Below are 25125 nucleotides of genomic sequence, written 5' to 3'. Positions count from 1 at the left end.
ATCAGAGGGAATTAGGGACAAACTTTCCCCACCCACTTGACAAAGTGGAACACACTTCAAAATGGTGGCAGGGATTCCCCCAATGGGAAGTATTTAGGTAAGTTCATCAATGTTGTTGGAGAAGCAGGTTCCCTTGGATCTGTGTATATAAAATAAAAACACTACACACCTGGTATGTAGTGTAGTGTATGTTTTCAAAAGTATAGTGGCCTAATACTTTACTCTCGCGTTCTAATCTTATAGACCGTTATTTCAGTCAAATATGGCACCAGGACATGAAAAGCTGTGGTTATTTTTAATGTTCAAATACAGTACATTAAAAGATATAAATTCTGAACTGAACTTCTTTTATTTACAGCATCTCAAAGCAAACATGTGCCATCTTACAGCACAGCCCCTAAAATGTGCAAAGAAAAGTCATCATCCACAATATTTAGAGATAAAACAAAGCAATAAAAATATATACACAATAAAAAATAAACACAATATTTACAAAGCCAACAGGGTGCACTATTTTGAGCAACAATGAAACACTTTGGCGGCACACAAGTTTACAACTTTTTTCTTGCTGCAATATTTTCAAGGCACAATGGCCAGAGCGTTGGCAAGCATCTGAATAGCGCAAAGAGGATCCACGATGTCCTTCATTTTGTCACGCCGTAGAACCCAGTCTGGAGCAAACCTGAGGGAAATCAAAAGGTTGGTGGGATCAGTATCTTACAACACAAATTAAGCCAAGAAAGCTTTACAGATAGCAGATAACTGCATACCTGCTCACTGGTTTTGACTTCCGTGGGGTGGCTTGGAGGAGGAAACTTCCATTGAGAGACGAGTTCATTTTCTGTTTGACTTTGTTTCTCTCAGCATCCATTTTGCACTTTCGAAGTGTGAGTCGGCAGATGCTACGAATGCGATCCGAAACTTTGGGAAGCATTCGGACCTCCTGTTTGAAAAGAGCATTAAAACAATGAAATGCAATGATACTGAGCAAGCTTTCATGACAATTTTCATGAAATTTGCTAAAGGAATGGTCAAAGTTCAATACTAGTTTTTTTTGTTTTTGTTTTTAAACTGAGGAACAAGCTGAGCTTAAATTTTTTGGAACCCATTTCCAATTATTATTATTTTTACTTGTTAAATGTTTATCTGACTATTCTGAGTGGTCAGCAGGGTTTTGGAGCTTTTGAAATCCCCTCTTGTCATTCACATTATTGCACGCGTAATTATGCTTTAATCTCCGGACTGCTGTTTTTATCTCGGAATAAAATCTGCTGGATTCAACCCTCCTGTTGCATGGCCCAGGACTTACATAACCGCAAGATTGCTGCTGGAGTGGAAGGTACACATGCTTACAAATAGCTGAACCTAAAAAGTAACTTATTTAGCGAATGACACCTATGAACTTTGCCTAAATATAGGAATTTTGTGACCTATGCACTATATACACATCTCCACTCCTTCGATTCTGGCTTTTTAACTGTTCTCAATTGCGCTCTATGGGTGAGCGGGCCTTTTCTTTTGCTCTTTGGAATTCTCTTCCCTTTTAGATTAGACATGCTGAATCTTTTAGTGTTTTTAAATCTTCTCCTAAAACAAATTGTCTTATGGCTAGCTTATGTGATTTGTATGAACTTTGTAAAGCAACTTTTAAAGCCCCTATATATATATATATAAAAAAGTTTATTATAATTATTATTATTAAGAAAACACCCACCATTGCTCTTCTTTCATCCTGGACCAAGAGAACCAAGAGAAAACAAGTTTTGGTGAAGATGCAGCCACCTTTTTCTGCAACCTTGTTTCCAGCTTTCTCCCGGTAGATATGCAGAAGATCCAGGAGGGTTTCTACAGAGTTGTCCACATCATAAACTGCATCAATGGTTCTGTTGTACTGAAAAATATGAAAAAAAAAAAATTTAAAATGAAAAATAATTGAATTTGCTGAGCAAATATTGCAATATGCAGTTAATAAATCAGCATATTAGATAATTGATACAAATTTGTAATTATTAATTAACAGCCCTAATTATGAGGCAACATACTTTTGATAGGTTGAGAAGAACTTGAATGGATAATGTGATGATCTCCATTGAAGGAACACTTCGGTTGCAGCTCCTCATCAAAGTGAAGATGGTGTGAGTCGCTCCACTTTCAACAAGACGTTCACAGCACTCTGGTGAAAGTCTGGTGGCAGTTTCTTTAACCATAAAGAGATAACGTTAGGTAACATTTTATGAAACAACCTATCCACCTCCAATCCTTAAAAACCGTGTCTTACCTAAATGTTTTAAGGCTGCAAGAATGTAAGCATAATTCTGAAGTCCAAGCAGGTAGCTCAACGCTGTTGTAGTCTTATTACACAGCTTGTCCTCTTCCTTCACCCTTCGATTTACTTCCCCGAGACGTCGCCTTATGGAAACGACTTTGCTTGTGTCATGATGTTTTCTTGAACAATGGCCCCTCCAGAGTGCCTTAAAACAGTTAATCACATTGTGCAACACTTTCACTGTATGAAAAAGACCAACATCGCCCTGTGTGGTCTAAAGTAGTAAGTTAAACTAGTTTGGAAAAAACAGTAAATGATGAGTAAAATACAAAATGTTCCATTTTAAGTGACATTATCCATTTAAAATACTTAAGTCATCCAATCTAGTAATACTGTATTCAATGTGTTATAAAATGTACATGCATTATGTATCAAGTCTTTTCTTTGTACACCATTTAATTTAAGACACCATACCTGTGCCTTCATTATTCCACGTTGTAGCTTTTCCTTGCGACGTAAAAGGAGGAGCTTCCTGACTGCACACTGGATAGTACCGGCAGCCTGGTTGCGGCGATGTAACCAAGTTCTCACTGCCCTCTGGGTCTTGATGATGTCTTCTCGGTCTTTAAGATATCTCTTTCTCTGCAGCTTTGCCTTAAAACATTGCTAGAAAGTTGGGGAGAGGAAGAGAAAATGCAGTTAAATTAAGAGTATTTATATTAGGCTAAATATTAGATAAGCTAGTGGCTAACCTTCTATTGCATGATGTTACCGCTGCCTAATAAATCCAATTTACTTTTTTTAAAGCAATTTACCCAAGTTTATGATGCATATAAAACAGCAATAAAATGGTTAATGATGAATGCGTGATTCTTGGTCATTCTAAATCTTATTAGTGACTTTAAAACCAGTGGACATGTGGAGGATGCATATATTTTTGTGAGAAACGTTCTCCAGAGTATAAGTTGTGTTGAAGGGGTAAATGTAATTTTACTGCATTTAGTATTGAAAAATGTGTTTTATTGAAGGAATTACATGCGTTTGTTCCAGTCAATAGTGGCTTTTGCACTCGAGGAACCTTTACATAGTTCCAAGAAATAATGGTGGAAGTACCCGCTTTTTGGCGTGTTCGCACCACAGGAACTGGAACGATTTTAGTTCTGGAAACGCCTTTAGGGGAACTAAATTAGCTTCTACTTCAGAGTAGGGTCTAACCCAGCACAACAGGAACTACCAGTGACATAAGTGTACGCTGATTGGCCAAATGCACGCAAAATACTGGCACCCACCATTTAAAAAAAAAAAGCCCCCAATGTAATCAAGAAATGATTTCCTTTTAACATGTAGAGGAATAAATGTACCTGGATGTATAGGACCGACGACATTTTCTTCTTGGCTGATGTAAGAGCCCAGTGCGCTCGCACAGCTCTCTGAATCCTTACTGCGCAGAGATGATGGTAAACGGCAGCTGTGAAACGATGCCGTCTTGCAGCACAAGCCATTTCTTTTACCTATAAAGGAAAAAAGTTAATACTCAAACTTTTAGTAACTTTTAGCAAATTCAGTCCACCTCAATTGATTCATGAAACTTTGAATCAGGGATGGGCATTAAGTAATCTACTCCAACTAGCTGGTTGCAGAACGAGTACTTCAATAGTCAATTACTTGTGCACAACCGTACATATGTCAACTTACCCGTTGTCTTGCAAGCCAACCACGCCACATAGCTTGAAGATAAACAGCGGCATTGTGTCGTCGTCTTAGATTTTCTTCCTCAACTCTGGCAAGCTGCAAGACTCGGAAACGGCGCTGTAGAATTAAGACAGCAGCTCTCTGTTGGTGATACCGTCGTCTTTGGGTAAAGCCTCTGAAAGCTGATTGTATCTTCACAGCAGCTGTTATTTGCTGTAATAAAGGTTGGTAGACAAAAAAAAAATTATGTTGAGATACTATTGTGAACAATAGGATAGTTTCTATAGCTTCATTGGTTCTTTGGAAGTTAAAGTAAAATTAAATCGGGCAATTGACCCAATTTTAAATAAATAAATAAAGTCAAGGCCGAACAGACCAAAAAAAATGCTTGGCAACACAAGCAAAATTACACAGTATAATGTCAACAACCCCTGATTAATAAAAATGGACTTTGAAAACAGTTTCCCAGAATCTTTATATTTACAAATGGTAAACTTTAGTCAGTGTGTATTTACTGAGTGATTTCATCATTCAGTCTATTTTGCTTACTGGAATTTACACAAACTGGTTGCAAAACAGTGTGATATTTAAAGCACAACTTCTCAGAAATCAAAACTTTACTTTTGTGTAATGCTACATCTACACAACTAGGTGTCAGTATAAATCAAATGTGACTGCTTGTTTGTGACCAAGCACACTTAAGGACAGAAACATTTATTATATAGGAATGGGTAATATGTTTATTCCCAGATTTTCCCACAAAGAGAAAAGTTACCTTTTGAAGGGAATCTCTCACTCTCTGACCTCTCCATAACGCCTGGATGTATATCACAGATTTTCTAAACCTCAGGAAGTCAACACGCTGTTCTCTGGCAATCAGAGTTTCCCTCCATCGTTTTTGAATGACTTGGACACTGTGCTGTACAGCTAGAAATCTTGGAAGGGAGGACAAATAGTCATGTTGTGACTCCTTGTGACAATTTACAAGCAGAAGCGAAGAATAAAATATCCTTTAATTTTATACCTTGCACGTTGACGTCTTGCTTGTATACATTGTTGAATTGTTGCAATTGCAGCTTGTATCAAGATGTAGTTTCGTCTAGCCAGGCATCCTCGGAACCAGGACTGAATTTTCAGGGCAGCCTGTGTTTGCAAGGCCCGTCGCCTTGTTTGATAAGCCCGGAATGCTTTCTGATGTTAACCAGAGACAAACCAATCATGAAAATCAAATACACAAACTTAAATCCATTATCAGATAGAAACATGAGCAGAAAAACAAAAGTGTGCAAGAAACTTGAGAGCAGAAGCAGGGTTTTTGCAAGACCAGGGTAACAGGAGTTCAGGGAAAATTTTCAGAGAGAGAAATAAAAAAATAAAAAATAACAAGTATAATCAAATTTGACTTTAGGGTTGTTGCATGCTTACTTGTATCACAACAGCAGACTTGCGCAGCTGAAGAAACTGTGCACGCTCTCTCTGGCAAAGATGGAAACTTCTGTAATGCTTCTGGATAACCAAAACAGATTCCTTGAGTTGCTGAAACCTGCGTCTCTCAATCATCCCTCGATAATGAGCCTGTTTGAGGGCAAGAAATAAAAAGCCTTCTGATCACTTCTGTTGAATTTCCAAAGTTAATCAAGTTGAAATAAAGGACAAGACAGAACACAACTGCATGGTGATTACCTGAATTGTGATGGCACTTGACCTCAATCTCTGAAATCTTCTGTACTCAATGTGTCCACGTACTCTGGCCTGAAGGATCTTTATACTTTGGAGAGTCTTCAGGTAACTGCACCTCTGTTCCTTTGTTGCCCTATGAGCTCTGTAATGCTTTTGGAGTATAACTGCTGCAGCCTGCAAACTGCGGTATCTTCTCTGGGCCACAAACATTCTGTAATGAGCTTGCAATTTCAGGACACTTGAGCGGAGTGTCACGTAGTGCTTGCGGTGCATGTGCATGCGCACCAAAGACTGAATCTTGATCGCACCTTGTCGTCTTTTTGTAAGTCTCCTTGCCAGCATTCCTCGCAAGGCAGATTGCAAGGTGAGCGTAGCTTGCCTAAGAGCAACAAAGCCATTCCGATCTTTCTGGACCAGTTTACGTGATCTGTACCACTTCTGGATGAGCACTGCGCTTGCTTGCATCCTAGCATGCTGAACTCTGGCACAATGGCCTCTGTATGCAGACTGAATAACAATTGCTGCAGCCTTTGCTTTCATGAAATGATGTCTTTGGACAGACATCCTGAGGTAGGACTGGATGGTTCTTGCAGCCTTGGTCCGTCTGGCCAATTCTCTTCCCTTCATCCCTCTGAAAGACTTCTGCAGGCATACAGCAGCATTCCTCACCTGCTGGTATCTATTCAAATGCTCGTCTCGAAGTTTCAAAGCTCTGTACCTCTGCTGGAGAACCCTGGCTGCCCATCGCTGTCTCTTAAAAGCTGACCTTTGCTGATACATGCGGAAACCAGCCTGTATAATGATGGACGCTTCTTGTTTTTCTGCTAAATGTCTCCTGAACGAGTGTCCTCGAAAAGCTGCTTGAATGACTACAGCTGACTTTCTCAAACGTAGATAGTTCTCCCGATCTGCTCTAGCCTGGATGTATGACCTGTAATAGCTCTGGATAATGATAGCTGATAGCCTCATGGCCTGGTACTTAACCATTTCTTTGTGCCTTCTAAAATAAGACTGAATCAAGACAGCTGCTTGACGCTGTTGAAGTAGTTTCCTCCGAACTCTAAGACCTCTATAACACGCTTGCAGAACAAGTGCACCTTGACGCATTTCAAGAAAGCTCTTTCTCTGCTGTTTCGTTGCATTTACGGCACGATACCTTTGCTGAATGGCAATGGCAGCGCATTTCATGGCTAAATACCTCTTACGAGCACTATAAGCTCTGAAGGTTGCCTGAACATTGGTGGCAGCCTGATGCATTTGCTTCAAAGTCTGTCTGGACTTCATGCCACGATAGGCTGCTTGCAGAATCAAAGCAGCATTCTTCTGTTTCTGTAGTGCTGCCACCTCTTGCCTCATCATTTTGTTAGCTCTGAAATGTTGCTGAACAGTACACACTGCCCTACGAAGTCGCTGGAAGCGCAACTTGAAGATGTGCTTTCTCACATGAGACTGAATGATCGTTGCAGCTTCTTGCTCTCTCCGAACCTGTCGCCGGACCTGCCTTCCCCTGAAAGTTGCCTGGATTGCAACAACAGCCTGGCGTTTAGCAAAATAATCTCTCCGAACACGTCTCGCTATCAAAATGGATCGATAGCGTCGTTGACAGAATTCTACAGCTGCTCGGATGGACAAAAAGTGTTTCCTTTGTTTGTAGGTAAGGTACTTCCTTTGAATGACTGTGGCAGCAAAATGCATTCTAGCAATATCGCGGCGTGCACGATTTCCTCTGTAAATAGCCTGAATTGCGGTTGCGCTATGCCGCAGCTTTAAAAAGTTATCTCTTGCCTCTCTTCTCAGTAAATGGCACCTGTATTGCCTTTGTATGACCGATGAAGCCAGTTTCATTGCTTGGAATGGCACTCTAGTTCTGTACATTTTGTACATTGCCTGAATCACAGTGGCCGCTTCATGCTTTCTATCGATTTCTTTCCTTAGTCTCATCCCTCGGTACACAGACTGCAAAGTGATGGCAGCTGCTCGTAAGGAGCAATACCTTTTACGTTGTTCCCTTGCACTTACAATTGCTCTGTACTGTTGCTGAATACAGATGGTGGCAGTTCTGAGAGCAAGGTAATCACGACGTTGCTTGTACGCTCTATACGTCTTCTGGATAACTTTCGCAGATTTGTGCCTTTCTGCAATCTCCTTTCTTACCATCATTCCACGGAAAGCTGACTGGATACATATGGCAGCTGTTTTTATGGCTCCATATTGCTTCATAACAGCATTTTTAGTCATCATTGCCCTGAATCGCCGCTGTAAAACTGATGCGGCCCACTGTTGTCTCTGGTACTTTCTGAGTTGGGAATGTCCACGGAAATGTGCCTGAATCACTGTAGCAGCTTGGTGCGATTTTCGTAAGTAGTTGCGAACTTTCATTCCTCTGCATGCTGACTGAATAACTACAGCAGCATTTTTCATTTGCAAGTAGCTAGCTTGAATGCATTTGCTAACTTTGTAGGCTCTGTATTGCTGCTGTATGATGATAGCAGCGCACTTCGCAGCAATAAAGGCAATACGTACTTTATGCATTCGGAATTGAGCTTGAATGATAGTAGCGGCTTGATGCTCTCGTCTCAGATTTTGTCTCACTTTGGACCCCCGATATATGGCCTGTAGAGTCACAGTCACCTGCCTCAAATGGACGAAATGGCTTCTTTGCAACCGTCCAAGTACAAAAGCGCGATGGTGTCGCTGAATGACAACAGCAGCGCGTTTTTGAGCTAAAAACTGCTGGTGGCAACTATGTGCTCTTATCACAGACTGAATCAAAGTTGCTGCTTTGTTTTTCTTCTCCAGTTCTTGCCTTACTCTCTTGCCACGATAAGCACTCTGTAGCACGATGGCTGCTCTTTTAATTTCAGTGTATTCCAAGTACACTTTCTGTCCATCTCTGAAGGCTCTGTAACATCTTTGAATGACTATGACACCGCGTTTCATTTCCAAAAGCCGTGTCTGTGCCGCATATCTACGATAGTTTGACTGAATGATTGTGGCAAATCTGTGGAGTTGACTGATCTTCTTCCGCTCAGCTCGTCCTCGCCACATTGCTTGAACTGTCACTGAAGCGGATTTAAGAGCCATATACTCTTGTCGTAACTTTTCTCCAAATGCTTTAGCTCTGTATCTCTGTTGCAGAACAATGGCGGATCTTTTCAAACACAAAAAGTGCCTTTGAGCCATAAACCGCCTGAAAGCAGTTTGAATCAGAAGTGCAGCTTGGTGGCGGTGAGCCACAGATCTACGGACCTTCCATCCACGGAAAGCTGCTTGTAGTGCCAGAACTGCCGATTTAATCTCAAAAAACCTCTTCTGGTCTGCTTTCCTTTGCATGCAGGCTCTGAACCACCTCTGAATGACTATGACAGCGCGTTTCATTTCCAAAAGCCGTGTCTGTGCCGCATATCTACGATAGTTTGACTGAATGATTGTGGCAAATCTGTTGAGTTGACCGATCTTCTTCCGCTCAGCTCGTCCTCGCCACATTGCTTGAACTGTCACTGAAGCGGATTTAAGAGCCATATACTCTTGTCGTAACTTTTCTCCAAATGCTTTAGCTCTGTATCTCTGTTGCAGAACAATGGCGGATCTTTTCAAACACAAAAAGTGCCTTTGAGCCATAAACCGCCTGAAAGCAGTTTGAATCAGAAGTGCAGCTTGGTGGCGGTGAGCCACAGATCTACGGACCTTCCATCCACGGAAAGCTGCTTGTAGTGCCAGAACTGCCGATTTAATCTCAAAAAACCTCTTCTGGTCTGCTTTCCTTTGCACGCAGGCTCTGAACCACCTCTGAATGACTATGACAGCGCGTTTCATTTCCAAAAGCCGTGTCTGTGCCGCATATCTACGATAGTTTGACTGAATGATTGTGGCAAATCTGTTGAGTTGACCGATCTTCTTCCGCTCAGCTCGTCCTCGCCACATTGCTTGAACTGTCACTGAAGCGGATTTAAGAGCCATATACTCTTGTCGTAACTTTTCTCCAAATGCTTTAGCTCTGTATCTCTGTTGCAGAACAATGGCGGATCTTTTCAAACACAAAAAGTGCCTTTGAGCCATAAACCGCCTGAAAGCAGTTTGAATCAGAAGTGCAGCTTGGTGGCGGTGAGCCACAGATCTACGGACCTTCCATCCACGGAAAGCTGCTTGTAGTGCCAGAACTGCCGATTTAATCTCAAAAAACCTCTTCTGGTCTGCTTTCCTTTGCATGCAGGCTCTGAACCACCTCTGAATGACTATGACAGCGCGTTTCATTTCCAAAAGCCGTGTCTGTGCCGCATATCTACGATAGTTTGACTGAATGATTGTGGCAAATCTGTTGAGTTGACCGATCTTCTTCCGCTCAGCTCGTCCTCGCCACATTGCTTGAACTGTCACTGAAGCGGATTTAAGAGCCATATACTCTTGTCGTAACTTTTCTCCAAATGCTTTAGCTCTGTATCTCTGTTGCAGAACAATGGCGGATCTTTTCAAACACAAAAAGTGCCTTTGAGCCATAAACCGCCTGAAAGCAGTTTGAATCAGAAGTGCAGCTTGGTGGCGGTGAGCCACAGATCTACGGACCTTCCATCCACGGAAAGCTGCTTGTAGTGCCAGAACTGCCGATTTAATCTCAAAAAACCTCTTCTGGTCTGCTTTCCTTTGCACGCAGGCTCTGAACCACCTCTGAATCATGACTGCATTTCGCTCCATTTTAGATATCTGTTGTCTGACAAGGTAGGCCCTGAATGCACTCTGAATGACAATTGAAGCATCGTGCCTTTTCTTTAAAGCCTGAAACTTGCATCTTTGAAGGTGACCTCGGAACCATGCTTGAACACAGACTGCTTTCCTTTTCATATCCAGGTACTGGGTTTTACAACGCTGCATTCTGTACCATGCTTGAATGCGCAAGGCTGCAGTGTTTTTTTCCAGAACTTTTTTTGTATGCCATTTATGGAAAGCTGCTTGGATAACACAGGCAGCACGGTTTTTCTTCTGGAGACTTTGAACCCTCCAAGCTTTGTATGTTTTCTGTGAAGAAAATGCCAATTAAGATTAGAAGTATAACCATAATTATATACTAATAATTAGAGGTGGGGGATATGGCAAAAATATCGCGATTCTTTTCAGGAATATCATGATTCACGATTTTATCACAATTGTTTTTCATGTCGGTTTTACTATTTTGCAAGTTACCAAACTTTTAAAAACAAAGCCTTACAAGCTAACAAAATATAAAATAAAGAATGGCAGACATTTAGGCCAAAGTGGTGAAGATAAAAATCTGTAATTTTCTTTGTTATTAAAAATTTAGAACAAAGATATACATTACATATACACAACATAATATACAAATGAAATAAACAGTGCTTTATTTTTTCAGCCACAGTAGGCGTTTTTAACAGCATTCAAGAAAGAAATTAAATGAACAAACATAAAAATAACATACTACATATACTTTTATAAGATAAGCAAAAGTACTTACAGCATAATCCCGAACATACCTGAATTACAGTTGCAGCTGCATTTTGAAGAGCAAAATCTCTCTCTTTTTTCAGCACTCTCAATTTTTCCCGTGCACTGTATCCTCTCCAGAATGTTTGGATCTTGATGGCTGCCTTATTCTGTCGTATCATTCTTCTTCTCAAGATGAACTTCCGCACAATAGCTTGGATTTTAGTGGCAGCCAGGTTTTTTTGCTGTGCATGAAGATCATAATCAATTTAAGGCAAAAGAAATCTAAGCATATCAAAGTTCCAAGCAGCTTGACATGGTAGATAATTTATACTCTTACCTGAATAAGCTCAATGTCCTTCTGTAACTTGTATCTCCGCCATGCACCCTGGATGACTCGGGCTGCTCTTGTTTCATTGCGGAGATCCAAAAGACGGGCACAAAGGAAGGAGAGGTAACATGTGACAACCTGTGGGGGGAATAAGCAAATCACAGTTTCTTTAAATATACATATGGAAGGTATTTCTACTCAGCCTCAAAGTTTAATCGACTAGTAAGTTTTGCTGATAACCTAACAAGCTAAATGTTAAAAGATTGCCAATGCCATCTCGATTCAAACACCCATGCGATTTTATTCTCCTCTCCACCAGTAAGCTGGTGTGTGGTGGGCGTTCTGGCGCTATATGGCTGTCGTCGCATCATCCAAGTGGATGCTGCACATTGGTGGTGGTTGAGGAGATTCCCCCCTTCTATGTAAAGCGTTTTGAGGTCTCAGAAAAAGCGCTATATAAATGTAACGAATTATTATATTATTCCTAAATGACAATAATTCGGATATGTCTATTAAACTTTTGACAAGTACAATCACAGCGGAACATTCAAATCTGTGTTGGCACAGCAGCTGAGCCAGAGAGAGCAGTTGTCATGTATAGGTATGAAACAGATTCACAATAAGTATTTAACCACACAGTATCATTATTTCTGTGTTAAAAAAAAACAGAGGTACTGGGATAAAACTTTATAGTTCGAATATGAACAATGATGTCCATGGTAGTGATCAAAATAAGGAGTAAATCACCTTTTAAAGTAACTTGATGCTTCTAATAAAGGTTGTATGAATGACATCATTACACCAGTAGGTGGCGACAATTGACTTAATTTTAATTGTCTATTAATGATTAATTCAGGCATGAAAACAGGTCAGGGGTAAAAAAGGTGAGAAGGATGCGGCATATATAACACGTATTTCATCGGGTCTCAGAGAAAAAAAAACTATTTACTACTAGGCTACTATTTATCACGCATTAAAAATGCCCCAAACCAGTCGTCTGTATGATAATCTGAAACAAGGACTGGTGAGCCGTTGTCCTGCTTCACTTCACAGATGCTGAGTGAAAGGAGAATTATAGAATGAAAGGATATTCATTTATATGACACTTTATTAATCAGGAGAACAGCTTGTTCAGCGCGTCATACGTCGTCCTTTCAGTTTCGGTTTTCAATCGATCAAGTTTTTTCACGTTCTCTCGATAAACCACCCCTTTCAGTCCGATCGAAATAATTTGTAATAGAGCTGACACTTTGAGTTTTTAACGGGTTATGTTAAAGCCCTACTTGTTATTAATGTTTTTATGAAATATCTCTAGTGAATGCATTATCATATCACCGTATTATTTACCGCCATGCAACTGCGAGCCACAAATTAAAGCTTGGCGAGCCGCGCAATGAATAGGCTACTTGTTCCTGCTCGCTCAGCGCTCACGGCGCCCGTGCCCGCTCGCGATATTATCTCGCCCACTTCTATGTCAAAATAAAAAATAATGACATTGGCAACATCGCTGTCTGTATCTGACAGGACAGTTAACATTGTAAGCTAACTTACCTCAGGCTTGCTTTCCGACCTGCGGCTCTTTGTTCGGCAGTGTGTCCAGTTTGTCAGACTCGCGGTGTAAAAGACTTTGAAAACATTTCTGCCCTAACGTTACTCTGACTCGTATTGGCTGTCATGTTTTGGCATTCGGAATGATGATTGTTTTTTAAAGCTGCGAAGTTTATGGTAACTTTATAGGGGATAAATGCTGGCCTCGACCTCGAACATATATAGAATGCAGCTCTAGTGGACAGGGATAAAATGTTTTTACCTTTTCATTCGGAATAGTGTTGGACATATCCTCTGGATTTATCATAGCAGGCACCCCTCCAAGATATGACACGGCAGCGTTCACCAAATGAAAGTTACATCTCTCATTCTCAAGCAGCTCTCTGTAGTCCACTGACAGGGATTCTGAACCCAAGGCAAAAAACAAACAGATCTAAGATATTTTACAGTGATAAACTGTACAAACTACCAAACTATTGTAGGATTAGTTCACCTAAAAGTAATAATTCTGTGATTTGCTAAAAAAAAAAAGTACCAGTTTGCATTGTGGGCAAATTTTCAAAAGAGCAGTCCGAGTCACTTGAGGAGTTATTGAGCTCCAGTCTGCCGCGATGGCCACATTCAATGGTCTGCGTTGTTCTCTGTTGTATCTCCTCTGCAGGAAGATGAGCAGGATGGTAATGATGAATGAGGTAGCACAGGATACGACCGTCTGAGAATGACACCGTGAAGTTTTCAGCCTGCAAAAATAATTGAGGAGAGATATAGTTCAAACAAGGATCCTTTGCAGGTTATCATACAAACGTTTTTCAGGAGAATTATTACACCTTTCTCAGCAATACTTGATTCCAAAAGACAAAATATGGGTTTGGAACAACATAACAGTGAATACATGAGCAAACAATTTCTGTAATGTGACTTACCTTTAAATTGTAGAACTCAGAAACAGCATTGACCCAGTCAAGAAGAAGTGTCACCTTCTGGCTGGGATGTTCAAATGCTTGTCTCGCCTTCATTCTTGTCACGGCAACACCTTTGTTAGCCATTATTGAAGCCTGTTTCTGTTTCGTTCTCCAGGTTTTCCTGAGGAAACTGATTTCCTCTTTGAGCTGATTCTCATCAAGTAGCACTTCCACCTATGACAAAAGTTTCATAATATTTAAGGAAATACACATTAAACGCATACAACTTCAGAAGATAAACATGAGTATCAGTTATCCTAATGATTTAACCCAAAAAATTGTGCTAGACAATATGATGGTACACAGCCCAGGTCAGTACCTGGAAGGCAAATATGATTTTCCACAGGAGGTTTAGGGTCTTTTCCCTATGTCCATCCACAATGTCTCTGGAGTCAATGTTCGCTCCTTCAAGAAAATGAGGACAAATTTAGTGCTTTGTCCAGATTATGAAGCGTTTCATAAAGAATTACTAGATTAATCACTCACCATACTCATCTTTAAGGTCAACACCTTTGTCTTTCAGAACCTGTAGTGCAACATCAACATTGTGCACTTTCTGCAGGCGGCTAATAGCAGGTATCCGCAGCTTTCTAGATAAAGTCCAGTCCAGATTAAAGAGCTCCATGACACGCCTGAAGATTAAACATTAAGTCAAGATTTATTTATATAACATAGGAATTTGAAAGCTTTTTTTATTTATTTTTATGTCAGTTCTAAACATTGGCTAGGATCACAACAGCCATGACACTTTATTCTGATTCTTGAACAATAAACATGCAAAAATGTTTTTTTTAATCAAACATACACCAAACGAATGCCACATCTCAGGTCAACAGCAAGATTCTTCACAGCAAAGTTGAACTCATCCAGAGGAGTCTGAACATGGGATACTGCTAGGCCCAAGTGGCTGAGGTGCCGTGACAAAATGCCTTCACCACTGAGGAAGTCTCGTGAGAACGCCAGTAGCAGATCTTTGCTTGACTGCAGGGGATTAAAAAATACAGCATGATCATATCCATGTTTAATATTGGCCAAAAACATTTCAAATGTCCACTTAATCTATAACATTTGGCCACTTTTTTACAATAGAAATGCTACAGCCACTGTAACATATTTAACAAGAACATGTGGAAATCAAAACATCCAAACTCAGAGCAAGGGTTTAAACTGTTATTTTGAAATTTGAAACATCCCGATGTATTCTCCTGTTAATGTTGGTTTATAAATGATAGCACTATGCTATGGTATTTTATGAATTCTTTATTGTTTAAATATATTTGCAGCCTTAGAAAACCATCTAATAATGCAGTTCATGGATACTCGCCCATGGAATGCGCCACTTACGGAATTTAATTAAACCCGATATTGAATCGTGACAACCCAACACTAATCATCATCTAATGAATGTCACTTCAGTTCTACTTTCTAAGTATGAATTATCATATACAGTAAAAGACAGAACAATATAATACAAGTAGAGATGCACCGATTGATCGGAATTGGCCGATTTTCACGTGATCGGCCGTAACCGGCGACCGGCCGGTCAGTCTGACAAATGCCGATTTTAAACCGGTCAAATGCACTCGGGCGCCGCATGATTAACATTGCGCAACATCAGCATCACACGTGCACACGGAGCACATGTAGAAAACCTCGTGAATTACGTCCGTTCAGACCGCAAGCGCGTATTTTTTTTTCGGCGTGCATATGTTAATCAATATGAGTGCATTCACAACGGGAGCAGGAGCGTCGCGAGCGTCAAGCAGGAGCGTCGCGAGCAGTGAAGCGCGTGTTTCGGCGCCTAGTCTATTTGCTGCACTGCTCGCGCTCAATTAAAGGGAAATCACACTTTTGGTTGAAAATAGCCTAAATAGAGTTTCACAAAAAAAGTGCCCAAAATGCACAGAATTTGCGTGTTTTAACAAGAACTGGAGTAGGCTATGTCAGAAAAGAAAACAAAGACTAATATTTTTATAGAAAATGTACCCATTTAAACTTGTTTTATTATTCAGTTTGAAGTGATTGCAATAGGCCTGTGTGTGTGTGTGCTTTGAGAAATATCTTTATACTGCAAGGCTATATTTATTTTATTTTTATTCATATATTATTTTATTGCCATTCCCTGTTTTCATACAGACGTTTTGTTTGCTAAATACATATAAAATTATTGGATATTGAATGTGAAAAGGAAATGGTTCTTCCACAACACTGCACTTTAGATGTGTGTGAACTATGCAAATTGTAAAATGTTCTATTACAGAAATTATATAAAATAAATTTGTGTGTGCTGTAAAGTGGTTAGAAAAAATGAAATCGGAATCGGCTAAAATCGGTATCGGCAGGTCAAACTTAATGAAAAATCGGAAATCGGAATCGGCCCAGAAAATTGTAATCGGTGCATCTCTAAATACAAGCACTGTAAAAGGTTTTGCCACAAACTCAACTCATGCTGATATCATGCAAATATCGTGAGTAGGGTTGGGTACCGAAACTCGGTTCCAAAAGGGAACCGGTTCCGACGTAAACGGTAGTAACCAGACCGAATAAGAACGAAACTTTTGGTGCCTGATTTCGGTGCCTGATGTTTTTTACCGCCCCCTATAAAACATCTCGCGGCACGAATGATCCAATAATAAAACATCTCCAGTTAACCAGCAGAGCATTCATTTAGTTCGTTTGTTAAATAAGAGATCTAGCGCTGAAATGTGTTTTTTAAATCAAGTGATCAAAGTGCTCGTTGCCGCTGCGATCAGTGGCGCGGATAGGCTACAGTGTTTTCTCTTGGCTCGCGCACACACTTGTCTTCACTCGGACGCGCGCTTCAATACGTTGCGGAAAACAATCTATTTACGAGGCGCCGTCTATATGATTATGTGCGTGGATTGTTTGTGTGTGTGTGTGTGTGTGCGCGCGCGCTCGCGTCTCAGATGAGTATGTGCGCGGAGAGTTCCGCGCGTCTCGTGTGTGTAGAGTTTGCGTGTGTGTGCGTGAGCGACTTTAGAAGTTGTGCATTTCATATGTATTAGTTTGAGCATTCAGCAGTATACATGTAGCCTATGTGTGACTACCTAGTACATGTGTATGCAAGGGTTTCATACAGTATGTGCGTGAATGAAGTTTGATTTAAGCCCTAGACGGCGCCTCATATCTATTCGTTCTGATGAAATCTCAAAATACAATGGACACAAAGTGTCCCTGCTTGATATACAACCACTGATGAGCATAATCGGTTTATAAAAAAAAAAAAAAAAAAAAAAAAACTACGAATGCGGATTAGAACCCAAAACCTCTGACACGCTTGACTAAAGTTCAAGTTCAGCTGCCAGTGTTCCTCTTCGGGTTAGTCTAGTATTTTAATGCCAACTGCAAATCTTGCATATCAAGTATGAAGTATATCAATATCAAGTATATTTATATGGCTATACTGTGTGTTAAATATTTCTGCTCAGTGTCAGATATTTCTCTGATTTGTAAAAGTCATAATATGAGAAGACAAAATTTTGATCTTAACTCAAGTGTTTTGTGCTACATCAGTAGCCTTTTAAACGGCACAATTTTTCATTTAATCAGAAATCAGAAAATCTTTTTCAGAAAATCACACACACGCACACACACACACACACACCTTTGTGGGGACTCTCCATAGACGTAATGGTTTTTATACAGTACAAACTGTATATTCTGTCCCCTTACACTAACACTACCCCTAAACCTACCCATCACAGAAAACTTTCTGCATTTTTACATTTTCAAAAAAATATAATTTAGTATGTTTATTAACCCATTTCCCTCATGGGGACCGCTGGCTGGTCCCCACAATGGAGGTGATCTCAGGTTTTACTATCCTTGTGGGGCCATTTGGTTCCCATAATGTAATATAAACAAAACACACACACACACACACACACACACACACACACACACACACACACAGAGGTATTATTTTTTTGATAAAGTGTGTGCAGTTTAGTTTTCTTAAGTACCGTTTCAAGAACCGTTTAAGCACCGGAACCGTTTGAAAAATACCGAGTAGGTACTGGTATCGGATAAAACCCAACCAATACCCAACCCTAATCGTGAGACACCACACACCTTAAATTCAGCATCCATGCAGAACAAACAAGGATCATGTTCGATCAGTCTGGACTCTTTGGCTTTATCCAGAAAGCAGACCAGCAGTATTAGTTTCTTTAGAGTGAAGCAGGAGAGTGCCTCCTGATGGCCTGATGAGAAAAAAAAAAAAGAACCTGTTATTATAGACAATATTTACAACAATAAAATAGAAAAAAAAAAATAGTTCACACACACAAAAAAAAAAAAAAAAAAAAAAAAAACTTAGTGAAATTAAATTACCATCTTTGTACAAATTGGGCACTTTAGCATGCCTGAACTCAGCGGCTATGTCTGGGTTCCACAGCAGACGTCCAAGAATAAACATGGCCAGTCCCATGACATCACTGTTGCTTTCAAGTGATATTAGCTCTCCATAGATAGTCTGAAACAAGGATTGGGCAAAAGATGTGGCATACATGAAATCATAATATAGCTAATGACTTAAAATGTATATATTTTTAGCAAGCAAACAAATTAAAATTATGCTTTCACAAACAGAAATAAATACCTCAAGTCCGATTCTTAGCCAAAGTGGATTGTATGATATCAGCCAGTTAAGAACTTTCTGACGCTCACCTGTGAAATGAAAATAAAAGGTGAAAAATAAGATTAACAAAGAAGAAACTTAAGCCCACTAAATACTTTTTTTCACATAAGAGTGACACCAGCTGTAAAGAACATCAAGCACCCTAAAGGAAAAAAATATAATAAAAATACATAATATATTATACCATTCAAAAGGGTCAGTAAGATTTTAATTACCAGTAATAATTTTACTCAGCGAGGACAGATTGATCAAAAGTGAAGAGTGATAAAACAAAAGATTTCTATTTTAAACAAATGCTGTTCTTTTAAACGTTCTATTCAAAGAATCCTGAAAGACTTGTAGTTGGACAATAGTGTGGCCTAGTGGAAAAAAAGGGTTGTGAACCACTCTGATAAGATATCATCTCGGCTCACTCGGGGGACAGGTGCACTTCACTGCAGTGATGGACAGAGCCATCTTTCATCATTCGACTGGATTTCATGTGATTTCTCATTGTTGTGGTGATATTATAACTCAGTTTCACTAATTAATTTGACCAAAAGTAATTCCATTTTGTAAGATCATTAATTAACCAAGTAATTCCAAACTTCGTGAGGCAGACGATGATATTGTGATCAAATACAACATTCCACAGCGCCACCCAGTGTTATTAATACCATAAATACATTAATATGTAATTATAACTGGGAGTTTTAGTGCTTGGGATTTATTCACAGCATTTACAGCCAGGAAAGCAACGTATAAAAATACTATTTGAATTTTACTTTTTCGAATAATAATTACAGATCGAATATTCAACTATTCGTGCACACCCCTATCTCATACCTATGTCCTTCCAGAGATGCCTGTCCTTTCGCACAAGTAGCCTCTTGGCTTCTACTTCCAGCTCCAGTCTCTGGATGGCCTTCACCATGGTGTCTGATGTAAATAGCTTGCAAGCTGCTCGCCGAAGGCGGTTTAGCCGCTGACGGGCTGTGTAAGTTCTAAAAGACAACTCTTCTTTTGTTGGTGCTTTGGGTATGTTGAATTTGTCATTCCCCATAGTCAACGACAAGGCATTCACTACGAAGAAACGATAAGAGAAAGCCATTACAAGATTGCAGCTGAAATTAATTTAACTTAAAATGACAAAATACACAAAATACAAAGAACTAAAACAAAAGCACCCACCTTTGGTAACTTCAGTTGCAACTTTGAAGTCATCAGGAGTGAGAACATAATTCATCCACCAGGTAAAGCCTCGCTCCTGCTTTTCAATCCATCGCTCATCATAAAACATGTTCTTTGCAGCAAATGGCATAGGGTGCCTTGGTATGGCTGTCAAGATTGTAAAACTTCAGCAACTATGCCACTTAAAAACACATACACAAAAAAAAAGATGATATAAATGCAGTAAAAACATACCCGTCTGTGTCGGCTTCATGAAGGTCAGTTTGGCCTGCGCCACAGCCACTATCCTCGCAGGCTTTCGAGTCGAACTGCTCAGTGACTTCACAGACTGTCCATCTACATCAGTGAAACATTTAAAATGTATCATTGGTCATACTAAACATAGGACAAGTTAATCAAAGTATTTCAAGAATGTTTTATTACCTTTTTGAGTTGTTTTTGATAAGGATTTCTTTGCTTGAGGTTTTGTGAACTTTCTGGAGCTTGGTGGAGCTTTACGGAAAAAGAGATTTTATTTAAAACATTCTCAACTCGTCCAAACATCTCAAATAATGTACCAGTATGTGTCTTACATACTAGATTCATCACCTACATGTCCTATGAAATGCATGAAGACGAGTAAACTTGACTTACCTATAGCTTTTCGTTGCTGTCCAGATGTGGACCTTGAAGTGAACGTTCTTTCTTGGCTTGGTTTCTTAAGCTCTGTCGCATGTGCCGGAACAAAAACACGCTTTTTCGCTTGGACGTTTGACATATCCTCTGAGTGACCTCGCAAAAACTCATCACTTTTTCTCTTTTTACTCTGCACGGATGTCCAGGATTGTACAGGAAACTGGTCCTGAGAAAGACCTGGTTGCACTTTTTCAGAGACGATTCCGGGTGCCAAATCCGGACCGCTTGACGGACTGCTAATGCTACTAACAGAGGGCAAAACTTTAGGTAGCATGGAGGACAAAAGCTGTTCAGGAGGGGATCCATATGAGGTCAGCCTCACTTTTGCAGCCGGCATTGAAGTTACGGGAAATTTGGACTCTAGTGCCACATCTGGACTTGAATCTAAGCTAATGACAGGTAGTGTGGAGATGCTGTCAGGCGAACTTGTGTTAGATTCTGCATTACTAGGTTCTGAGAGCTCCATGGTCTTCTCCAAGAGCCTACGCCTGGAGGTTTTCTTCTTACGCAAGCCAGGACTCTTGACAGAGGCTTCTGCTTTGCTTTTGGTCACTGAATTCACAGGAAACTTCTTGGGACCATCAAGAACAAGGGTGTCATCAACTTTATTCGTCTTGGTCACTGTGGCAGTGCTAAAAGGAAATGCCTTGAGCCTAAATACATCGTGATTTGATTCAACGTCCATGACTTGGTTGGGTTTCACACAGAAAGTCAACCTTGGGTGAGCCACTTCAACTGGTGGCGAAATGACAGCAGTCGCTCTGAATGATGTTACTGGGTTCGTTTTTTCAGACTCAAGAGAATCAGAAAAATCAAAGCTTGAGCAAGCATTAGGTGGGCTCACCGCACACGATAGATCTGATCCTATTACATCCAGAGCATCTTTTACAGACAGAGAAGGTTTCTCTAGCTCTCGAATTTCATCTCGCACATTTTTTCCAATCACGGGAAGTGGACTCTGAAAGCATGCGTTTCCAAACCTCTCTGGAGTGCTAGCAGGAGAGAGCGTTTTATTCAAAAGCCTTTTAATTTCTCTGCTCTCTGGTTTATGTGAACAAGGCACATTCTTTTTACCAGGCGTTTCAAACAATCTCTCTGCTGGTACTAAGACGACCACTGGCGAGTTTCTTTGCAAATGCACATCATCAAAATTTTCTGTTACAAAAGCCGGTTTTGACATCTCAGGAGTGGAGGATGGCAGATTTGCCCTAGTGCCACTGGAACCATAGCCAGACCGTTCATGATTCAATGGTGACAATGGGTTGGACATTCTCTCTTTTCTGTATTGCGACTGACGAGACACATGAAATGTCTTATTTGCAGCCTTTATTGGCATTGAAGCCACTTTCTTCCCTTTTGAGGGTGCCGGGACGCACTTCTTGGATTTAATTGAATCCCATAGGGTTTTCTGAAGAAGAAAAAAAGTTTTGCATGTACTCAAATTATACCAAACACACTATATATATATATATATATATATATATATATATATATATATATATATATATATATATATATATATATATATATAAAAAAAAAAAAAAAAACATAGGCTATACAGTACTGGTCAAAAGTTTGGAAACATTATTTTTATATGTTGAAAGAAGTACAAGTTTCTTTTGCTCATCAAGGCTGCATTTATTTTATTTAACAGTAATGTTGTGAAATATTATTACAATTTCAAAAAATGGTTTTCTATTTATTAAAATATAATTTATTTCTGTGATGCAAAGCTGAATTTTCAACAGCCATTACTCCAGTCTTCAGTGTTAGCCTACATGAACCTTCTGAAATCATTCTAATATGCTGATTTATCATCAATGTTGGAAAAAGTTGTGCTGCTTAATATTTTTCTATAACCTGTGATACTTTTTTCAGGATTCTTTGAAGTATAAAAAGTTAAAAAAAGAAGAGCATCTTTTTTAAAAAATAGAAATCTTTTGTAACAATATACACCACCATTTAAAATGATCAATGAATCCTGAAAAAAAGTATCACAGGTTCAAAAGAAATATTAAGCAGCAAACTGTTTCCAACATTGATAATAATAACTGAGTACCAATCCAGCATATTAGAATGATTTCTGAAGGATCATGTGACACTGAAGACTAGAGTAATGGCTGATGAAAATTCAGCTTTGCATCACAGAATTAAATTATGTTTCCAAACTTTTGACCAGTCTTGTATAAACACACACAAATTACCTTTTTCTTTTTTGTCGCCTCTGCTTTTCCAAGCAATATCGCTTGATGTTTGACAATACCATTTGCAACAAAGCTGAGGAGTTCTCGAACTCCACCTTCTTCAACTGGTGTCCAAGTGACAGTTAAAATAATGCTGTCCTCAGGCTGAAAAACAGAGAATGCACTTTTTTTACTCTCATGCCGTTCCAAACATGGGTGACATTCATCGGGGGAGCTCAAATGGAAATATTTAGCCAAATGTTCATGCAGCCCTTTTCTACACAATGAAAGTGTATAGGGACTGGAGCAGTCAAGCTCCAATTTTGTTTTCACAAAAAGCAGCATAAGAAAAGGTCCATTTATATGATAGCTTTGTGTGAAGAACAAAATCTTTTCCAAGTCATAGTCTTGCACAGATAAGTTCAGCATTTGCATACATTTAAATACAGTGTGCCAAGATGTCAAATAAGGTTTCACATCCAATAACGCTAAATTTCGTTGTTCCTCGTGTGTTTTCTAATTAATTACAACACACCAATCTTGAATTTGCACAAACAGTGTGAATAAAGGCTTTAATTCAGTTCTGTTTTCCACAGAAAATTAGCTTCAAAAGACTATAACGTTACATTACGGAGTCATATAACTTACAATAGTTATGGTAACGTTAACGTAACGTTACTTTTTCAGTTATTTTGCTTTACCGTAACTGCAGTGTGCACCAAATTTCATTACCACATTTAACGTTAATCCACAAATATTCTTCCCAAAATGTTGTCTAGCTGGGGAGCTCACTAGGTTTGACACAAAGCTTGTTTACTCTTAACGTTACCTGTATTGTAAAAGACGCCTGATCAACAGAAAAGCCTTTGGATGCTGAAATTTTCTCCACTATGACTGTCGTTGTTGCATCCTCGGTAGGATTTTCAATTCGTAAAGGCAAAGATTTTGATGATCCCAACTTGATCGTCCCAAATGACACAAAAGGGGACCTAGAAAACTGAAGCAAACTCAGCACAGGGATTGAATTGTTGTTTTCCTTGCCAGGTTTATCGCGACTACAATGAGAATCAAAAGTTGGACTGAAGTCCAAACACTCCGCTTTCGCGATTTTAAAAGACATGTTTAACTCAAATAAATGCACGGCGATTCGATAAATCCATGTGTCATTGATGCTCACCAACACTAAATGCCGTTTAAAACCAGTGTGCGTAGTCGCACGTTTGAATTTGAGTACAAACCAGACAGCCAACCAGATCGTTGCAGCGGATGGAATTGTCCAATCACTGGAGAGAAAAGCAAACTCGAACCAATCAAAGTTCTAGGATTCCTTTAAAAATCTGTACACACGCCCACAATGCAGGAAGATGTTTGACGCACATTGCTGTGTTATTCAAACACTGCCTCTCATGACTTGACTTGCCATTTGTTGCATGATTAAAGTTGATAGTGTAAAGACGCGAGCCCTAACGTTACATGTTTTTTTTTTGCGTTTACGCCCTTGTCCACAGCAAGTATGTTTGCGAAATAAGATACTCAAAATGAAACAATTTTACGAGAATACAAACTTATTTGCAGCAGCTATTTTAGTGTTGTCTGTTTACATTTTGTTTGACATTTCCTTAGCTTTAGCGATTTTTTTTATTTTTCGATTTTTTTTTATTTTTCTAATATTTATCTATTTAAAATTTAAACTGGAGATGTATTCTAATTTATATATCATATGCAAATGAAGCCTATATAATGTAGTATGCATGTTAATATGTTTATTTACTTTTTAGGAGTAACCTATGGAAGTGTAGAACTCCAATGTGATTTTTAATTTATTCTTGTTATTATATGATTTGCCTGTTTATAATTTTTTTCAACAATTCAAAAATTATATTTTTCTATTTTTCTTAATATTCAATTATTATTATTTTATAGTCCCACCATTCTTTCACACAAAAAAAGAGATAATTAAAAAAAAAATTGAAAACTGTTACAAACCACAAAAGTATTTAAATGACAGATTCAACACCAACAACAAAAAATCACTTTGCAGTTCATGGCTTGGAAGTCAAATGAGTTGGGTGTTTAAACACTAACCGGAAGGCAGTGTACTTTCTTACCCATGAATCCCAGCAGATGGCATGGTCTATTTTGCATTAAATTAACCTTAGTGCTTTTTGAGAGAAGTCATTAGACTGAAGTATGGAAGGCCTTGATTGCAAGAGGGTTAAAAGTACTGCGTAGTAGCATTTTGTCTGCCGTTGCATATTTAATATCCAATGTAATCATCACCTGCTGATTAATATTCAGACAGCATGCCTGATGGCCTCTGTCTCTGTTCAAGTCTTCACCAATCCCCAGAGGCCTCTTTGTATTGAGGATACAGAGAGTTGCTCCTCATTGGTGCGTATGTGAATGAGAGCATGCTAAGACTCAGAGAGCCTCAAACAGACACACACACACACACACACTAGAGGATGCTTGAGGAACACACCGTGATCATGTCAGCTTGCCTACTATCACAATGACATCTA

General features: G+C 39.4%; 1 protein-coding gene across 1 annotated transcript; it reads right to left on the bottom strand.

The window, feature by feature from the left end:
- Nucleotides 1-281: 281 nt before the first annotated feature.
- Nucleotides 282-24216, bottom strand: aspm (assembly factor for spindle microtubules). Its single transcript, XM_081385250.1, has 30 exons — nucleotides 23433-24216; nucleotides 22625-22768; nucleotides 20379-21828; nucleotides 20169-20237; nucleotides 19980-20081; nucleotides 19746-19892; nucleotides 19401-19637; nucleotides 18537-18604; nucleotides 18269-18410; nucleotides 18008-18138; nucleotides 14721-14896; nucleotides 14402-14547; nucleotides 14235-14320; nucleotides 13877-14089; nucleotides 13489-13693; nucleotides 13216-13358; nucleotides 11415-11543; nucleotides 11125-11319; nucleotides 5642-10651; nucleotides 5384-5533; nucleotides 4983-5149; nucleotides 4734-4893; nucleotides 3962-4171; nucleotides 3628-3777; nucleotides 2741-2932; nucleotides 2279-2471; nucleotides 2043-2197; nucleotides 1715-1891; nucleotides 771-943; nucleotides 282-682 (listed from the first exon to the last, which is right to left on the bottom strand). The coding sequence occupies exons 1-30, from the start codon at nucleotides 23721-23723 to the stop codon at nucleotides 580-582; spliced, it is 10914 nt and encodes a 3637-aa protein (XP_081241376.1). The 5' UTR covers nucleotides 23724-24216; the 3' UTR covers nucleotides 282-579.
- Nucleotides 24217-25125: the final 909 nt, after the last annotated feature.

The sequence above is a fragment of the Scardinius erythrophthalmus genome (genome assembly GCF_964197995.2).
Source record: "Scardinius erythrophthalmus genome assembly, chromosome: 14".
Taxonomy (NCBI): domain Eukaryota; kingdom Metazoa; phylum Chordata; class Actinopteri; order Cypriniformes; family Leuciscidae; genus Scardinius; species Scardinius erythrophthalmus.
The sequence above is the reverse complement of the archived record's forward strand: the minus strand, read 5'-3'. Positions and strand labels throughout refer to the sequence as shown.

Coding starts and splice junctions, on each gene's coding strand:
- aspm (XM_081385250.1), bottom strand. CDS start 23,723: ATGTCTTTTAAAATCGCGAAAGCGGAGTGTTTGGACTTCAGTCCAACT. Junction 14,548..14,720: donor AGATGTGGCATTCGTTTGGT/GTATGTTTGATT, acceptor TTTAATCTTCAG/GCGTGTCATGGAGCTCTTTA. Junction 1,892..2,042: donor TTCTTCTCAACCTATCAAAA/GTATGTTGCCTC, acceptor CATATTTTTCAG/TACAACAGAACCATTGATGC.